The sequence below is a fragment of the Habropoda laboriosa genome, unplaced genomic scaffold (assembly GCF_001263275.1).
Source record: "Habropoda laboriosa isolate 0110345459 unplaced genomic scaffold, ASM126327v1 scaffold143, whole genome shotgun sequence".
NCBI lineage: Eukaryota > Metazoa > Arthropoda > Insecta > Hymenoptera > Apidae > Habropoda > Habropoda laboriosa.
Window position 1 is genome coordinate 1,491,180 of NW_017100404.1, and position 20,755 is coordinate 1,511,934.

Below are 20,755 nucleotides of genomic sequence, written 5' to 3' on the forward strand. Positions count from 1 at the left end.
CCATATGCGTCGCGACGTAAAATCTGGTGCAGCGAAAGGGTTAAGGAGCCCCCAGACCAGCAAGAAATATTCGCTGAGGCAGTGGCAACGGAATATTCGTAGCGACAGTGAAATTCGCCTGTTTGATCACCAGTGAAGTATGGAAATTTTCGCGAATATTTCACATTGATCTGTAGGATTCGGTGTCTTTATTTCCCCGCGTTTGTCGTTGTTTTCGCGCGGCGAATTTAGAGCGGCGGCGAAGAGAACGCCTTGAAGAGTGAAATTTAATCCGCGGTGAAAAATAGTCGCTAGAACTTGGCGAAATTTTTCACGTTCGTGTGACCACACGCGTGAACTAACTGCCACCGTGTATAACCGTAAAATATTCTCCGTCGCTAAGAATATCTCACGTTGATCCGGGGGATGCTGCTCGAAGAGTAAGAGGAATCGAACCGGCGCTCGACTCGTCAATTTGACCAGCATCGGTCATAGTTACCACGATTGCCAGCAAACCATCAGAGTCGTCTATATACAGCTTTCTTGAACGCGCAAGCTTCTCGTGTAGATATCGTGGCTACGATGCACTGGAAGCGTGCTTGGTCTCAGAGGGCTCAGGTTCTTCTCCACCTTCTCCACACAACCGTTCGAATAGACCCACGAGTCTTTCGTGTGCAACACCGACGAGGGCGACGGATAATCGAGTTCTTCCAGGTGACTGAAATCCTTCGTTTTGTCGGACTTGGCGGTCTCGTAATTCGCCTCGAGGACGTTTGGCCTTTTGTCCATTTTGTTTGGAATCACGTCGGGATCGTCGTCGGCCATATCACCGGCCGTTTGTCCCTTCATCTCGTCCCTCGATTCTTTGTTCAGCGGCGCTATCACCACCCTGTGCTCTTTGTTTCCGTATTGCACCACTTTGCTGTGCGCCTTGATCGATTGCATCGGATGGCTACGCCGGTACAGGGTCAATGTTATGCCGACGATTAGAATGCACACGGCTGTTACCCCGCTGGCGAAACAGGCTACCAGGAGGCTGTAGTCGGTGCTGTCGTCGGATGTTCCGCGATCTGAGGACAGAAGAGAACGTGACTCGCGTAAAGGACCGAGGTTTTCTCGAGAAGAAGCAGAGATGCTAACGAGCCTCGTTGCAGAGAACAGATTATTCCAAGATTGTGATACAGTTCAGGTTGTTGTTTATTAGGTATGGTTCCTGGAGTGCTAGGATACCGAGTGTTGCCTGGTTTTATTCGTTACAATTGTTCCCCATTGAGCTGAGCTATTTTTATTTTGTGCTGGTCATTCTTGGCGTTATTTCAGTTAATTAATTTGTTCTATTTAGGTACAAGCCTATTGCTGCTCTGTAAACTGGGCAATGTTTATTTATAGATGAATGATTACAGGACTCGCCGGCTCTCTGACGTTTGCTATTCTTGAACACCGAACTCTGTACAATATTAGAACTCGAATGTGTTTATTTGCAGTCTAATTGTTAACACGTTGACTGCTACGCCACATTTACAGGTTTTACTCAGGGGGCCACTATGCATTATTCTCTATTATTATTATTTCTTTTTTAATTCAAAATAATGTCTAGTTAGCTATGACGTTCGAAATTTTTAGTTGACGATATTCATTTTATTTTAATTATTTGAAACATTTGAGGAAGCAATCTCTGGTCATAGGTGACCACTATGGCAGTCAACATGTTAAAGTTGCCGAAAGCTGTGTCGGTAAATAAAAATCAAATTTGTTTGCTATAACAATCAAGCTTCTTGCAACGTGTAGAGAGCCTGCTACAAGCTTTTTAAAACTGCTGACGACTGTTAACGTGTAGCCGTCTGTGATCGACGAAAGTTTTTCCAACGTTATCGCTACGGATCGATCGAGTATATTGTGTGTGTGTGTGTGTAGGTAACACAGCGTAGATTTTATGTTCGCAGATAGGACATGGGATAATTGAATTTCGTTATTGAACGGCAGCCAATTTCGAAATTTCGCCTTGACGCGCCGCGGCTACGTTTGCGCAGTTAGAAATGTAATTAAGACTCATTCGACCGGCTGCGGTGAATTTTGTAATGGATCCTCGACGATTTAATTAGCCGCGTTTCCGAAAGGTCCGTCGGGAGGAATTGAAACGACCCAGGAGTTGTTTTTTCTTTTTTTTTGCAGAGTGGATCAATTGTTATTCGATGAGGAATTATGATGTCAATTGTGCTGGTTAGCGGAAGATGAATTTAATTTCTAGTGTAGATTGAATGGTTACAATCCGTTTCGTTTCTTCGTGGAGAATTTGTAGCAGTTCGTTGTATATAATTGTGAAAATAGATTTATAAATTTTACTTTATGTGCTACGCGAGAATAAAGCGTGTCACGTGATATTTAAACAAAGTGTATTAATAATGTTTAAAGAGTTCAATCCTTCAATTGTTCACTTCTATTTTTATATAGAAAAAAGTTAATTTTAGATTTAAATTTAAGTAAATGTAAGTTTAGAAATTAAAGATTTAAGTTTCAATAATTTTAAGTTCAGAAATTAGAAATTTGAATTTAATCAAAATTGAAGAATTTATAACCAATTACACTGGCTAGTTTAGAAAAGAAAATAATGGCAAATACACCTAATATCGCTTAGCACGTAATAATTACAACAATAATTTTCTCCTGATAAATTATTAACGAGGCAATATTAAAACTTTCACAACACTTACACCGAAACCTCCATAAAAACGAACAAAATTATAAAAACACGAAATGCTGAAATTACCCTAATGCCCACAGTCTCCAATTAAACATTCCCTCGCAACCTAGAAATGTTCAAAATTACTGGAATATTTTCATATCCCGTAATGTCGCCAATTAACGATTAATTAAAAGCTTGGAGAACCTCTAAAAATTGTACAACGAGGCTGGAGAAATTTCATTTCAAGCGTTACCAGTTTCACGATCATTCGTATTGCGTATTTCGTTACGAAACCAGTCATCGTCAGTTCATCAACGAAGAAAAGGATCATGACTTGGACGTTCCTTTCTGAACGAAACGACGAGAGACTCGTCTCAGTTTCGTCGTAAGGAACGTTCGAATCAGACGACGACAACGTCGCGTCGTTGGTACGTAAGCGTTTCAGACGTGTCCGGCAAACGAGATTTGCTTCTTCCTGTATTTATTGGATCACGAAGAAAACGTAAAGAACTTCCGGTAGGAAAGATTAAGAAGGAAAAGAGGAAGAGACTGGACCACTGACGACGATGGCCGAGGCTCTTTGGCATTCAGAAAACGCTTTGGTTCGTTAGCCAACGAACGGTTTCGTATGTGCACGCTCATCTGTGTGCAGTTGCGCCGATGTGTACGTATCTATTCCCGGGCAAACATATACTGCGATAATTTGATTTATGTACGGCTAACGTTTGCAGGCAATTTGTAATCAAGGTAAATACTTCATAGTACACCGGTTTAACTTTAAACGAAATTAGCGAAGAAAGGGGTAGGATTCGGAGGAGATGGAGTCGTTTGTGCGTAGCTAAAAAGGAATTGTTTCGAGTACGCTCGTTGTTCGGGAGTATTGGGACAGTTATTGAATGTGAAGCAAACGTAATCGTTGTATTTGTAGTGTTAATTTCAAATTTTAATTTAAGCGAATTTAAGTTTGGGGAGATCCTGAAATTTTTTTAAATCCTTGTTGAGATCTTGAAAAAAAAAAAAAAAATGATTCGGTCTTGAGTTTCGCAGTACATACGATAAAATATCTATTTCCATTTAATAGTGTGTCACTGGTTATGTCACACCAATCATTGTCACGAAATTGAGTTTAAAAATGAGTTTTGTAGCGAGTCGTTGAATTTGTCTCTCCAACCACTTCCGTATAATACAATAAAAAATTATAGCTGGCGATTTAAAAAAATTCGTTGTGTCGTCATTACGAGAAAATCATTGCGAATTTAAGCAATCTAACGAAGACATCGTATCGGGTATTAAAAGTAATGAAACTTTGTCCTCTTCTATTTTTGTCACAACTTACAGTGCAATAGTGCTAACACCAAGCTTTGCTTTTGCAAAAAAATTCCCAAAAATTATACAGTGCCGTATTGACTGGCACAACGGCTGCGATATGTGATTCTCTAATTATTTTGAGGAACGTGTCTATCACCCAAAACCTAACCACAGATCTGAAAATAGCCACTTCTCATAAATCGCGAAACGTACAAACGAATCCATCTAATACAATGTTTCCCAACCTTTTTTGAATCATGCACCACCTCAACGCCTCAAAGACTTCAATCCTTCTGATTTTTAAATTTCTGAAGAATATTAAGTTTAAATAGGTACTTGAAATAAAAAAGAAACATAGGTGAAACTATTTTCGATGTAACTTGACTTTCTTCAATGAATACAAATCATGCGTTACACTTTGTATATTACAAGACATAAATCGAACTCAACTCGGCAAAATAATCAACAATTCATCGCCCAAAATGGTGATTTTCCTAACCCAACGTTTTCAAATCACCCGCGAAATTATTCAAATTTCCCGCCAGTGTGGCTTATACACTCTCCATTGAGAAACGGTGATCTAACGTAACGCTACATCTGACCGCGGTAGACGTCACTGAAATGAAGCATAGCAGTACAGAACAAATCCATTTCGTCTAATGCAATCGTTCACGTTCATAAAACCTCTATTTCGCGTTCCTTACGAGGCCACGTTAGCAGGAAATGACGGTGAAACCAGTTGAAACGGGTTCGAAGAGGTTCGTAAAGGTTAGGGGCACGATTGGAGGTGGTCCAGGCCGGGCTCGGCATTATCACTGGAACGTATACAGCCGAGATCTAAAGATGAGCCCGTGTCGCGAACGTGCCTCTACACCGACACACCTATACAACCACACGTGGACCCACGTGAACATACACACACAGATAGATAGAAAGAGAGAAGCGTGCGAACGTTTGCACACACACAAGCGAAATCGTCCACGGGCCAGCATGAATAAACCATGAGGATGGAAATTAAAGGCGATAAATGCGCCTCGAATGAGACAGCAGCGTGGAAAGGGACCCGCTCTTTATGGGATTTTAATTCAGCCTCCGTGAAAAAGGAGGATACCAAGAAACGTATCGTATGCAAGAAGAAAAGCGGCTCAGGAATAGGGGGTTGAAGTTAATGCGGATACGCGTATAATTGCGCTCGTGAAAGCTTGCAACGTGGTGCTCGCGACGCGATGTCACGGGTCGTTGAACTTGTGATACAATTCCGGCTAATTGAGACACGTAACAAATGTCGCGAACGCGTTCCCCTTTTGCCAAAGGACCTCGTTCATGTTTACGCTCTTTTTGTGCCTTGAATATATACTCGACGCCTGGCCTCTCCAGTTTTCCCCATAGTTTCCAACGAGAGATGACGGAAGTGCGTTTATAATGATTTACTCTGCTGTTTATAATTTGGGACGATAATTTAGCTAGCGCGCCAAGGGAAATATCTTGCGGCAATTAAGAACGTCGAAATATTGGTTTAATATCACGATTTTATCGAATTTCTGTTGGTTTCAGTTTAAGTGTGAATGAAGTTATTTGGAAATAATTAAGAGTGATTGCAATGATGTGTGATTCAGTGAAGCTATTTAATACACAGCCTGACTATTTTTCAGAATTTTGTAGTAAATTTAATTATCCTTGAATTCCAGCATCGTGGAAACTGTGGATTTGGTTTTACTGATATGTTGTGAGTGATGGCGTGAATGTCGTGTGTTTGTTTTGAATTTGTGTGAACGTTCTGGGATAGACATGATCTATGGCTGATGCTCGAAACGACTCGAGATTGGCGAAACGGTCAGTGTCTTAGAGAGAAGCAGAGAGTAAACAGTAGAACCGCGTGATTAGTGAAAACAACGAGAGCGAGAGGGAATAAGCGAGAAAGAATAAGAGAGCATTGTTCAGGTTATTAATATTCCCTTTTATGTGTCGTTAATCGTCGTTGCGCAATTGTTATTATCGAATATTCAACCACGTGTTATTCACCCACAGAAACGAAACACAAATCAGCCCGTTTATTTTCGCGGAATTAATATATTTTATTTAACAGAATCCGTTGTGAAAGTTCAATGGAGTTACGAGAATAAACCGTTCTGCTCTTAATCAGTTTTGCATCCAAGTATTTTATATTTTAATTAATTTGGTACTGACGATAGAACGTACTTAATACCGTAGAATTAAAATTACGTGGAACAAGTAGTGCAAATGTGAATTCAATTCAGAATAATAGATATTGTGTTACGTACATATGGAGTAACGTGTAAACTGAAGACAATTGCATGCTACAAATCTACCAAAAAATAACAAATGCAAAATATAATTTTAAGTATAAAAATGTACGTTAAAATCTAAAATATAAATAATATAAAAATTTACAAAAAAAAATGAAAAATATCAAATTGGTTCAACATAATTGATCTGAATTTCTATAAATTAATCGAGTTACACAAAATTCAGTTTTCTTATTTGAGTTGATAGTTTTAAACCTCTACATAGAAAAATTACAGAGATACGTACTCATATGCCAAACTATTACTTCATATTTATCATCACGCCTGAACTATCTGTGTACACATATTTCCAAGACGATAATACTGTAATTATAACACAAGTAGCACAACTACCACTGCAGTCTAACCACCCTCTATATCACACCACGCTTTTTGCTATTCGAGCGATTCTCAATTAGAGAGTCAGAAATTGACTCGTTAATAAACATCTTAAATATACCCAACTGCCACCATCAATAAGCACGAAACAGGCTTAAGCATGCAACGAATGCGGTTCGTGCTCTGTTTTTTCAAAAAGTTTGTTCTGCTTAAAAAAAAAAAAAAAAAAAAATTGTAGAGAAAGAAAGAACGAACTCACCGGTGGTGTACATAGCAACTGCTTTGAGCGTGACCGGTTCGAGGACCACAGGATCGCTTCGTCCCTTAGCGTTGACAGCGTACAGATGTAACCTATATTTACGACCGGGTTCTAAACCAGGAACCTCGAAAACCGGACCGGACGAACTGGATTTCTCTGTGTGGTTCAAGTAGATGGTATTGACGTGATAAACGTTCTGCTCGCTATAGACCTCCAGTTCGTAATTAGTTAAGGGCAAACCGCCGTCAAATCCTCCGGAGCATCTCACGATTAACCAGTCCGCGTCCCTCGAGTCGGTGGCTTTAAAATCCTCGTGGCCTATTGTACGGAGGAAAAAAAGCGGAGGAGGCTTTGAAGAAGAGCGACCGAAGGGAAGAGCTTTTTCGTGTTACGGAATATAACGTTCTTAATTTTCTAATATTCCACTGATTGATTCTATTTTATGGTACTTCGTGTGTAATCTGTTTCTATTAAGTTTCTTGTATTTTTGTGGATAATTACTCTTTCAATTAAAATAACGTTTCTTCTTTTAGGAATTTTGTAATTTGTACTGGAGGAACATTTACAGGATGACGATTTAACTAATTGTAAGAATCTGCAGATTTATTACAGCTTTACGCCGAAAGTAGTGATAGTGCGATTTTCACAATCTTTAACCGTTTGTAGCTCATAGAAACATTAACCGATTTCGATGAAATTTTCAGCGTGCGTATCATTGACATAGATCTACAAAACGTATTTTTTAGATTTTCATTTCGAGCTGAAATAAAAAAATTGTAAAAACGACCTTCGCTATTTTCGTTTTTTTCAAAAATTTATACAAACGTCGGAATGACGGCAAAAAACCATTTCTCTAATCCTTATAAAAATAGCGGTGCAAAGTCAAATTTTTTTGTCAGCAATCGATAACCGAGAAGTCACGCATAAGCGTCGTTCACGATAGCGCACTGGTGAATCTCTGTTCGCTCGTCCCTGAGCGCGGGCGCTACGGGCGCTGTGATTGGCCAGTGTTTTTCGTTAATAACTCGAAAACGAAGCTTCAAACTACATTTTGGACAAGGAAAAAGTTGTTCAGGGTCACCCCAGCAACCCTCCATTCCCGGATTTTCGAAGAGTTACGAGACACCCTGTGTATACGTTGGAAAACAAGCTGTTGAACACAATACGTGGTGGCTATCGAGCGCGGGCCTGTAAACGTCCGTCTATGACGAGCGAACGTAATAGCATAGTTAGCAGGATTTAGGTCAAAAGGAGGGTTCCAGTGTCCCTTACCCATTCGATACGCGTACGGGCCGGTCGACTGAAGGGCTGTACAATTCTGCAAGGGATAGGGTTTCCCGGCAACGATGATCTGAAAAAGACACGGCGTCTTTTGCACCCCTATCCGGTTTTTCGCCCAGCATGCGACCGTTCCGTAGTCCATGTCGTTGGCCGGTGTATAATTCAGTCTGGACCCGTGCCAGTGGCTAGTGATCAAGCTGAGCGGCTTCACATGCGTGAATCTGTTGGCCGGTACGTTCATTAGCTCCCCGGAATTGTTGAAGGTCCAGTGGAAAGTCTTGGGCGGCGGCTTGGACTGCACACCGCAGACCAGAGAGATCGTCTCGTGCTTCAATGCGCCTACCACTTGGGTGGAGGAACCCTCCTTGCAGATCGGGGCGTCTGAAAATGCGACAAGACACGGCTCGAATAATCCACCTAATCACCAATCTTTCCTTTTCACTTCGTTTCTTTTCTTTTCGGGTACAAAGGAATTTTGCCACGACAGCTAATTTCTTCTTTTCTTTTTCTAGAGTTTGCAGGTTTATTAGGTTAGACGAGGTGTTTTGGTTGGAAATGTGGAATACACTGGGGCACCGTTTAACGCGAGAAAAAAATTACTATTACCTTTGTATAACGTGATAAAAAAAAAATAGAGAACATACAAATTCTAAATTCGTAATTTTGTAATTTTGGGTTAATTAAATTTTGCCCTGTGGTCGCTAATGGCGAATAAGCTGACCCGGCGTTAAACAAGTAAATTTAAAAAGGAAAGGAAAAAAATTTGGCCCAAAACGCGACGTCGGTGGAACGTAATTTGTATTATATTTCCTGCGTTATAGGGGGTCCTACTGTGTATGAAATTTTTTAGATGTTTAAATGTATTATAGAAATTATTTGGAGTATTTGTGGTTTAGGAAATTCTAATTTTGTGTATATTAAGAGTTTAGCTTTTTCTTTAAACTATTAGTATACATTTAAACATGTCACAGTTTTAGCATATCTTCAGAGGTGAAGTTTTTAGTAATTGCAAGTAATTAAATAACAATATATAAATTATCTTATTCTCCTTAAGATTGAAAGAAAAAGTGTTTCAGACGAAATTTGTCAAATTCGGAAGAAAATAGTAGAAATAATTTTTTTTCGAAATCATTAATATATGACTTTTAATAGAATCGTTTTGGCTCGTCAATATTATTACAACATAAGTGTAATAAATAATACCATGTGATTAAATTTATTCTAGACAATATTTCTGGAAACATTTTTGCACGTCTAATCCCTCGTATTTTCTTTGTACTATAATTTTTATGTTAAATGCTTAACGCTACAACTCACACATTATATCCAGCGTTATAGGCTTGCTGGAAGATTTTCCTTCGTCATTAGATGCCGTACAGGAATATTCACCGGCAGAATTTTTAGTCACGCTTCGTAAAACCAGAGATCGTCCACTGTGAAGGTAAATTCCAGCAGTCGCGTTTCGACGTAGCTCCTTGCCGTCTTTGTACCATATCACCCAATTGTGCGCCTTCGGATTCGCCTGAACCTCGCATTCGAAGTAGACGTCATTACCCTCGTTTATGTCGTTCGCCTTCAGACTTGAACCTAGCTTGATCGACACTATCGGCACATCTGTGAATTGTAAGTGCAATAAGTCAACCCCAGAATACGGTTGAAGTAATTTAAATAATTTAAACACCACCAGTGTTTGAAACAACGAAATTTTCACCATTGAGGAATAAATTTTTTTTTTAATTAATATCTACAGATTTTGAAAATTAGACAGAGTACAGTTATTTTTAGGACTCACTCTGTTTGAATGGCAATTAAATTGTGGTGTTCTTTTAACATTTTCATTCAACTATTTCCGGGTCAAATGTGACCCAATACTAAAATCTTTCGTGCTTAAGCGAAACCACGTTTTTTATTTTATTAGGCATTATATTGTTTAAAATACGTTACGAGTGAAATAACAAATATATTTATAATATAAGAAAAGGAGAGCCGTATCTCAGTTTCTATTGTCGTCTAAATGTCGGGTCAGTGGTGACCCGGCAACCGTCTTCCGAAGGTTAAGAGCATATTCTCGTTTGCGAGCGTGGAAAAAGGTGGTTTCTTCAGAAATTTTTTTCTCGGAAAATATGAATTCGATCAAAAGGAACGTTTAGTACATGATTATAGAGTGTTCAAAGTATCGTTTAGTACTTTTATTTCCAAAATACATATTATATATTGTTCTTAAATATACAAAATATACGTTAGTACAAAATACCTAAATGGAACGTAATATCGTTAACATAGCTACTTTACTGACCAAACAATTTAACGGACCGTGACAATTGAATGCATTTAACACGTTGAAACGCAAGAACGAATTTACCCGAAGAGACAGTTGTAACGATACGAATTAAAGCGAAAGAGTATCATTTTCAGCAAAAGTAGAACTTTCAAAGTGGACGCTTTTGTGCCGTCAGGACGAAAGTGTGTTCATAATTCGTTTAATCTAATTTCAAAAGGTTACCACAAATCAGAGTCAAGTTAAATTTGTTTCACTCACAGTGAACTACCAGTCGCCACCTATCTTCCAACGCGCTGTCAGGTACAACTGGATTTTCCGCCCGACAGGTCAGATATTTCCCGTCGTCTTCCATGGTCGGTACGTAACTCAGCACACTCTCCGTGACGTTCTACGAAGAACTCAGAATCTAATGTAAGCTCGCGCGTATCCGTCGTACAGTATGGAAAATCAAACGTGACGAACGTAGTAGATCCAAGAATGTTATACTCACAGTTCTGGCCATATGTTTGACCTGGTCGTTCCCCTTCCACCAGGTGATCACGGCCTTTGGCTTGGAACCGGAAGTGGCGCATTTGATGTCGTACGTTTTCAACGCGGACAAATACTCTTGTTTGTTCGTGATATTCACTACCAACGGTTTCACTGGAATTCGAAGGAAATCGTCGAATATCGATGTTTCACCGCTGAATTTATGGAAATGTGTTTCAATACGGAAATGTACATTTTTTTCTTTCTTTTTTTTTTTTATTATTAAATTGATACGATATTCGAAACGTTGCTTGGTAAATTATACGTGATTTCGAAATGTTTGTGGAAGGAATAAAAATTTTGGAATATCGAAATTTTTGGGTGAAAGTTACATATACTCTTCGGTTTCGTTACGTTAAGGAATATTTTGCACATTTTCCTGGTGGTGTTTAGTATTTCTCGTTGTTAGTCGAATATGTGATAAAATGACCTGTATTTTATTTTGAAGGAAATAAAATGAATTTTAGGAAGTTTGAGATTGAAAGCTAATTGACGTAAAATATTCCATCGATGAAGAAAAATATTATTTATTTATTATTCTAATTTTATTATTATACGATAATAGTGAATACCTCAATTAGGTAGTATTACAAATGAAACAGTGGAAGCTACGGGAAATTCATTTTAAATCTTTCTTCCAAATTTTCATGCACGAACATAACCTAAAAATCGTATCTTCTCAAAATCACGTTTTCCGTTTCCTTTTGTCATAAATTTGTGACAAAAGTGTGTCTAAAATAGTGTGTCTTACCAGATAATCTAACTCTTCTATGTGCCTACGATATTTAATTTTATATTTAAATTTAATATGCATTTTATATTTAATTTGATAAACATACCAGGTTCTCAATCTACTAAAACACGTGACAAACATTTCGTTAAGTTCACACGCCACGTTTAACGAGAAACAAATATTTCGGTAACGTTAACAAACTGAATCTGTTCGTTATTTACAATTAATATCCAAAGTAATCTCGGCAGTCAGATCAGAGATGAGATTAGTATTGCTCGCCCGGCATATTAGCCTAGCCCCGAGAAATTCCCTGGTGACGTTGAGGATATCGAGACGATTTTTCGTGGTATCACCATGCTCGAATGTATACGTGTTATCCAACATCCTCCCCTCGGAATGCCACGTGACCTTCGGTGGCGGTGAACCCCCGATTACTTCGCACAGTAAGGATAACTCGCTACCCTCGTTGAAGGCCTGCAGTGTCTTGGCCAAACTTCTACCCGCGCCGATGTAAATCACCGGCTTGTTTGGTGGCACTGCCGCAAAGAGAAATTTATGTGAATCGTATAACCTGGGTATTTTGAGCTTTTTTTCTTTTTACACAAATTTTGCTGTCAAATGTTATTTTTCGGCTGAGTTTTTACGACTTATTAATTTAATTTCGTGCGAATGAAATTTGCCGTGTCTTAATTTAGCATTTGAAACGGTTATTTTAGATTTAATCTGATAAAAAATGGCGTATTGAGGAATATTTTTAAACTATTTCATTTTGAAAAAATTCTTTTTCTCATATATCATTTTCATGGAGTGAAGTTTTTTTATTAGTGATATAAAAGTATTTTGTAAAATGTTTAATACATTTTAAAGACGTTACACATTTTTCATTTTACTATTTATCCTGTTTCAATATCGAGTGCAATTTTTCTGTAAAAATGAGAAACTACACAATCCACCATATTTCGTATTAGTAAGATGAATACACAATAATTAAACGCTATAAATGATCCTAGCGCCATAAAGCAGCGCTAAATTGCAGGCAAACGGCTTTACTTAAGCACGCTGCTGCACGCTTGCATGATAAAATTGCTGAAGGTGACGCTCCGTGAAATGAAGTCGCGTGATACTTAAAAAAATACGTAATAACAGATATTCTTTAACACCAATGCGGGAATACGAATGTCACAATAGCACCTGTTGAGCTTGTACCGTGTTCAATTAATTAATTCAAAATCGTGTTAGCATCGTGGACTAAAAGTACCACAGAATTCATAACTAATTTTTCAAACTAATTGAATAATGTCTGTTTTGTTTATTCGTATTACGGTTTCGTTTCGTCACTTATTTTACGAGGAAATTTTAGACAAAATTGATTAAATATAAAAATTATTATTATTAAATTTGGGAATTTGAGAATGATTAAAAATAAAATTTGTATTATTGTGACAATGAATAGGTACATGTACTATAAGAATCTTAGTGGCATTTTTAAAAAGAATAAATAACAAATATTTATTGTGATTAATGTAGAAACTAATTTCAATTGAATACAAAATAGTAATGAAAGTAGCATTAATTTGTACATTATGTTGAGAGAAAGAGAGAGCGACGAGAGAAAAAAGGAGAGACAGAAGAGAGAAACGAGAGAAATAGTGGAAAACAGGAGAGAGAAAATGTGGAAGGGCAGAGAGAAAAGAGAGAGAGAGAGAGAGAGAGCACTCACCTATCACTGTGAGGTTAACTTTCTGATTTCTCGTCGGGCTATTTTTGTAATCCAGTCTACACCTGTACACTCCCGCGTCGGCCGCTTCCAAGAGATCGATCTCCAATCTCGCGGGCTTCACGTTTGTCCTCATGGTCGCCCTTTCGCCGAATACGTCTGGATCTGACCAGAGCCCCGCTTGTGCTATCGATTTCCCGCGAGCGTCCAAGCTGTATATTGGCTCGCCATCCCTTCCGTCTTTGTACCAAAAAACCATGCTCACCACTTCACTCCTGCTAGCTGGATCGATGTCGCAAAGTAATTCAGCTTTCATGCCAGCCACCGCTGATACTTCTATCATCGGAACTGAAAAACACCACAAAACAACAGGGTTATCGTAAAACCTTCAAACACCCACAAAACAGCATTCCTAAATATCTAATAGATTCCTTATCGCGACACGGTTTTAATGATAAAAATAAACTATGGTTCTTTTTGGCCTGCTCTGATCTAAATAATCCTATACAGTCAGCTTTGTTCGACGACTGATTTCATTCTTTCGTATTATATTAAGCACATTTTCAACTTGATTTCAGATCTGGATGGTTTGAAGAGATTTGTTCGATAATGTTTGAAGAGGTTTGAAAAGGTTTATTTGACAATCTTTTATAAGGTTCGTTTGACAATGTTTGAAGAAGTTTGAGAAGGTTTGAAGAGCTTTATTTGATAATGTTTGTACAGGTTTATCAGATAACGTTGTTTACAGATGAAATACAAAATTACTCCATTCTCCACAGAACTTACTAAAACCTCTATATACAACATTAAATTTCTCTCGTCTCCAAACAAACGAAATCCAACGAGCAGCTCAAATCTATATTCCTACAGCCTCTCCGGTTGCGAAACGCGAGTCACCCCGTCGTTCCATACGTTTTCTTCCTAATTCTACTTCCGAATGGCAAGCGCAGACGAATCTGACAATGAAATCCAGGCCACCGCAACGTGCTGGATCCCGTATATTTTCTTGCCGCAACCGCAAATTTCCAGTTTTACTCAGTCGCCGACCAAAAGCAAACTTACTGCAAATTGGTCGAGGCGGTGGATACAAAAGTTGGTACGATCAGCGACAACTATAGCTACAGGTACTGTACGTCGCGAGAAGGCCAATTAATCGGTCTACTTGCCGATTTATGCCTCTGGTCCTTAGGAGTTGCGGCAGCATTGCGATTTTATTGGCTTTCATAGCCACCTCATCAATCGTTCTGCCACCTGACCGACCAACCCCCCTTCCTCTCAACCGACCGCGCTCTAACCTCGTTATCCTTTTCCTCGTAGACCTTAGATACAACGGCAGGTCGGGAAATTGCCCTTCACCGCTTGCGCTGCAGATTAATCACGCGCTACCCCCCATCGATTTGCTGCATGAATGTCCAGCGTTTTTTCTTCGCGTCTCCGTTGTTCGGACGCGCGAGACTGAACAAAACACATTCGGCGAACCAGGAAACGAGCAAAGTGGATGATCTTGTGTACGTGTGTACTCTGCGTAGAAGTGAGTTTGCAATGAGAATTGGAACGTTCCGAAGTGATGATCACCGTTATCGGTGAAACTTTGGTATATTGTAGCACTGAGAAAAATATTCTTTTTTTATTGACAATCGTCCCCGTTGACGGGGGTGAAAATCGCTGTGAAAGATGAAGGTAGTGAATAGTATTCAGTGTAATATCTGGAAAAATATTAGAGTAATTTTAACTGTAATTTTTTCTTCTCATAAACGAAGGAAATTCAGGTTAAGGATGTGGTTGGTTTATGATTTGAAGAATGGAAGATAGTTAATTGGCATTTCGAGAAATATTTCTTCTATACAGACCGATTGGTTCCCAAGTTGTATCGTAAGTGGTTTTAAAATGTGAACGTGTTAAAATAAATAAATTTTGTTGATCTTGTTAAGACGTTTTATTTATTTCAACAATTACATGATCATTTCCAATGGATTGAATTGATACAAAATTTACAGTAAAAGCGAACGTAAACATTCTTACATCTAAGGTGGATGACATTGACTTGTACTACTTGGAAACGAAGAGGTAGCATATGTATAGTTGGATATAGTGTATCATTACTCGATCTATTTCTGGAATACTCGACCCAGTTTAGAAATATTCTCTCACACCTCAAATATTGTTATACCTACAAACCCAACGAAATATTTATTTATTTACGCAGTTATTTCGTAATATATACATATATTTGAGTTGTATATTTTTAAAAATATTCCATCGAAATGGAAAATTCTATTGAACCGTAATTTTTCTTCTGGCGAATAAAGAAAAATCAGGTTATAGGAGGTTAAATGCTGAACATTTAGACTCACACATTATTTCCAGCATTAAAGGCTCGCTGGTAGATTTTCCTTCGGTGTTGAATGCCGCACAGGAATATTCACCGGCTGAATTTCTAGTCACGCTTCGTAAAACCAGAGATCGTCCACTGGGAAAAAAAATTGCAGTAGTCGTTTCTGGATGTAGTTCCTTGCCGTCTTTGTACCAGCTCACAAATGCCTCTGGATTCGCCTGAACGTCGCATTGAAAGTAGACGTCGTCACCGTCGTTTATATCGTTTGCCTTCAGACTCGAATCTAGCTTGATTCTCACTATCGGCGGATCTGAGGATTGCAAGTGTAATAAATCAATGCGTAATTGACACAAGTGCGATCAAGTTAATGCTGTCAAAAGGTACCATCACTTTTTAGAAATTTTTGGTTATTCTTTTTAAATTAATTTCTACAGATTTAAACAGTTACAGGGTATACAGGGTATACAGCTTTAGTCTTGCTCTATTCGAATAGCAATTGAATTGTGGACGAAATTTTTTGATAACAGGAAACTAATATCTAGATTGGGGATTTTTATGCAAATTCATATTTCTATGAATGTAATTTAAAAAATAGAAGCTGGATAGGCAATTGTTTTATTTACTAAATATCTTTGCTTATTATATGCATTCTGTGTATATTTGTGTCTTCAAATTTTCTACGAATGCATAAAAATTCGCAGGCTACTAATTTATATGAAATTGAGCACCTTGAAATTATCACACTAAATGGAACCAAATTCATTTCTACAGATATTCAAAGTTGCTATGGAATAGCTAAAGAATGTTATCGAAAAGAGTTTGTTTGCAAATTTTTCAATATCACACTATTTCACTGATAATTGATTTATAGCGTTTCCAACGTTTTCATGCAACTGCAAGTTCCTCTTATGAGGTTCCTTTCATTAGGAAAATAGACATACCGAACGAATTAGAATAAAAATGTCCTCAGCAAAATTGAACCCTTTCGTTGTTATAGGCGCCCAAAAATTTCCATCCTTAGTGAACTTTCACCTTAATTAAACAAAACAAATTTTGATACCATACAGCCAAAGTAAAATATTTTTTACAGTCTTACTTGAATATCTATCATTTGCCACAATCTACCGCAGCGAAAGGGTTAAAGAGTGAACGTTTTCATTCACAATTCGTTCTATCTAATTTGAAAGGTTACCGCAAATGAGATTCAAGTTAAATTTGTTTCACTCACAGTGAACTATCAGCCGCCACGTATCCTCCAGCGCGCTGTTAGGTATAACTGGATTCTCCGCCCGACAGGTCAGATATTTCCCGTCGTCTTCCATGGTCGGTACGTAGTTCAGCGAACTCTCCGTGAGGTTCGGACTGAAGGAAAACTACGAAGAACTCAGAATCTAAGCTCGCGCGTATCCTCTGTCGTGAGCTATATCGCGGATATCGTGCAGCGTGGAAAATGAAAAACTAGTCGCGGGATAGATTGTGAAAAATGTTCTACTCACATTTATGATATGTGTCGTGTGTTTGACCTGGTGGTTTTCCTTCCACCAGGGGATCACCTGGTGGTTTCCCTTCCACCAGGTGATCACTGCCTCTGGCCTGGAACCCGAAGCGGCGCATTCAATTTGGTACGTTCTTAACACCGACACGTGCGCTTTTTTGTTGGTAATATTCACTACGAACGGTTTCGCTGGAATTCGAAGGAAGTTGTTGAATCGATATGAGATGCGGAAGCATATGTTTCGCAACGAAGCTTCTGTGAATGTTTCAATGCGTTTTCAATTCAATTCCAATGAAAAATGGAAAATTTAAGCAGGTGGAAGCAGTATCGAAATATTCTCTTCGATTTTGTTTCATTGATAAGCAAACGTATCTTTTATATTTTCCTAGCGATGACTAGGAAATATTTTAGAATGCGACAGTATTTAAATATTTTTGGTTAATTAAACTGTCGTGTTTGTTTTGAAGGAAGGTCTCCAAATTAATTTCACGAAAATAGAAGATAATAGTTTAATTGGGGAACGCTTTTTTATTTACAGAAACTTGTTTTTTTTTTATCATTCCATTGCAAGTGTAAGAGGTTCAGCCACGTGGTATCAGGTATTACGCGATAATAATTAATGGCCTATTGAGGCACGTGTAATATTGCAAATAGAATAGACTTTTTTATTTTTATTATCATTTAATCTCACGATATATGATAGTCATTTCTACTTTTCTTCTCAAACTTCAATCCACTGTTTTGCACATATATTTATGCAATAAGTGCTATTTTGTTTAATTATTTTCTTTCATCTTTCATATTGCGTTGTTTTTTCTATTACGCCAAAAATGCGAGTCACAGCATTATAAATAATAGAAAACTTATTTCTATACGTCTAGGAAATAATTTACTCAAAAAAAAAAAAAATTGATAATTTTTGGCATCGCAAGTTAAGAAAAATGTGAGCGTTAAGTGATTAATTTTCCATATTACGGCAAAAATGCGAGTTACAGCATTATAGATAATAGAAAACTTATTTCTAAACGCCTAGAAAATAATTTACAAAAGAAAAACTAAATTTCGTAATTTTTGGCACCGCAAGTTAAGAAATATGCAAGCGTTAAAGGGTTAAATCTCCAAATATTCCCACCCATCCCAAGAATATTACCATTAAAAATTCCCCTTGTACCCTTTTTCAATGCTCATCCCACTAAAAATAATTCTGCACCAAAAATACCATTCAGTTTACTTAATTTCCAAAAAACCAGCCAACAACTTTTTCTACACCGTTCGTTTATTCAGTATGGTTGAACGTACGTTCTCCCCCTATTTCTACATCCGAACCAGAAACGCACATGAATCTGAGATTCAGGCTACCGTAACGTGTGCTTGGATCCCGTATATTTTCTTGCCGCAACCGCAAATTTCCAGTTTTAATCACTCGCCGACCGAAAGTCGAGTTAAGGCAAATTGGTCGAAGCGGTGAATACAAAAGTTGGTGCGATCAGTAACAACCATAGGGTAAGGGTGTGTGTATTACGTCGGAACGAGGGCAATTAATCGGTCTACTTGCCGATTTATGCTCTCGGTTCTCAGAGTTGCGGCGGCATTACAACTTTATTGGCTTTCATAGCCACCTTATCAATCGTCCGGTCACCTGACCGCCACACACTAACCTCGTTATCCATTTCCTCGCAGACTTTAGTTACAACGGAAAATCGGGAAATTGCTGTACGATGCTCGCCCTAGAAATTAATCACCCGCGACCCAATTTCATTCGCTACGTGAATATCCATCGATTTTTCGTCTTATCGTTATTACTTTATGCTATCGGCGAAATTCATCTTTAGTTCTTGATATATTTAGGAAATACTTAGATAAGGGTTAGAAATATTTTCCCCCGTTTTGTATATTAATTCGTCTTCAAGAAGAAGTCTAACTTTATGTGTACATATTTATTATATAAAATAGAAACTAGACGTAGTTATTGATATTACTTGGAGAAACGAGTCTCAGAAAATATGAATTACTAATTAAGCTTTTTTTAGGAAATGTAAATTTCTAATTTTTTGGGGAATTTAAATTACAAATTGAGCTCATTTTTTGGTATATTTTGAAAATACTTGATGCGCCTTAGAAATGTTTTGCCATGTCTCATAGATACGATATAAGCAATTCTCCCGTATATGTATAGAACACGTATTTAAAATATGTTAATTAATTCATCTTCACTGAAAAAGTCTAACTTTACACGTATTTATTCTCAAAAATGCAAACTACGCTACATCTAAAAACAAAAGAGTCTCAGAAAAAATATAAGTTACCAATGAAGCTCTTTATTTCTCGATATTTTTCGAAAATATCTGACACCCTTTAGAAACACATATTCATTCAGACACACTCAGAAATACAAACTATACTCAGTTAGTTATTAATATTCCTCGAAAAACGAATCTCAGAGAAAACATAAATTACCGACTAAGATTTTTTCAAAAAGTGTACGTCACCAATGAAGATTCTTATTTCTCGATATATTTCAAAAATATCTGTATAAATACAAACTATACTTAGTTATTAATATTATTCGAAAAAACCATAATTTCCAATCAATCCGTTTGCTTACAGAAAAAGCGCGGAAAATTGGGCGAAAGGTAGCCTAATTATACAATCGGTAAAATTGCAACGAAATTGAGAATGATTAGAAGGAAAGCCGTGAAAACGTTGCGCTCGGGGTTGAAATTCCAATCTTTATCCCCCCGACAAACATCTCTCTATCCCGTATTCCGTTCCCGAACGCGAGATCCCGTAGGTACAGCGTAAACGATAAAAATTTCGCAAAAATTCACCGGCCAGTGGAATACGGCATACTACGGGACGTGCTTTGGAAGTCATCAAATTTACGGACGATGAAACGTTTCCACGCGTACCATGGGAGTTCTCTGACGCGAATTTAAACGGAACGCATCAGTCTCGATCAAAAATAGCGCGGTAAAGAATCTCTCTTCGCGAAACTGCATCGATTCCCCTGCCAATTTGCGATATATTTCCCTCCTTTGACCAGCAGCTTTCCAGCTTATTACTTATTACACGCTTTCGAACATGCAACCGAGCAATTCCAAGAAAATATTTCCTCCGGGAGAATCTGAATGGTGGAAATTTAATTGGGGGAAAAATATCGGGTGGTTGTTTTAAATATTTGGATCGATCAGGAAGTGGAGAAGTTCTATTGTTTGTTGGTGAATTTGTAAGGAAAAAAATTTAACAATTATTTCGAGTAGAAATTTTGGTCTTTTATTGAAAATAAAAATTTTGTTGTTTTTAAACGTAGATATAGAAGCATTTTAATCGTAAATGAAATGAAACGAGGAACAAACGTATATTTCTCTGGGAATGAAATTTTTAATGAAATAAAATTGAATTTTTCGGGAATGATAAGTCTATTCTGATTTAAATTTTCAAAGAATTTTCGTGATTTAGTAAAACGCCTCTAACACGATTCTGGTATCCATGATTTAATTTATATTTATAT

General features: G+C 37.8%; 1 protein-coding gene across 1 annotated transcript in view; it reads right to left on the reverse strand.

Moving 5' to 3' along the window:
• Window positions 1-507: 507 nt before the first annotated feature.
• LOC108575374 (hemicentin-2-like) overlaps window positions 508-20,755 on the reverse strand; it is a 60,151-nt gene continuing 39,903 nt past the window's right edge. Inside the window, 8 exon segments of the mRNA XM_017938149.1 lie at window positions 508-1,049; window positions 6,875-7,192; window positions 8,147-8,536; window positions 9,473-9,769; window positions 10,695-10,842; window positions 10,927-11,078; window positions 11,919-12,233; window positions 13,418-13,762. Coding sequence (XP_017793638.1) covers window positions 508-1,049; window positions 6,875-7,192; window positions 8,147-8,536; window positions 9,473-9,769; window positions 10,695-10,842; window positions 10,927-11,078; window positions 11,919-12,233; window positions 13,418-13,762 — 2,507 coding nt within the window.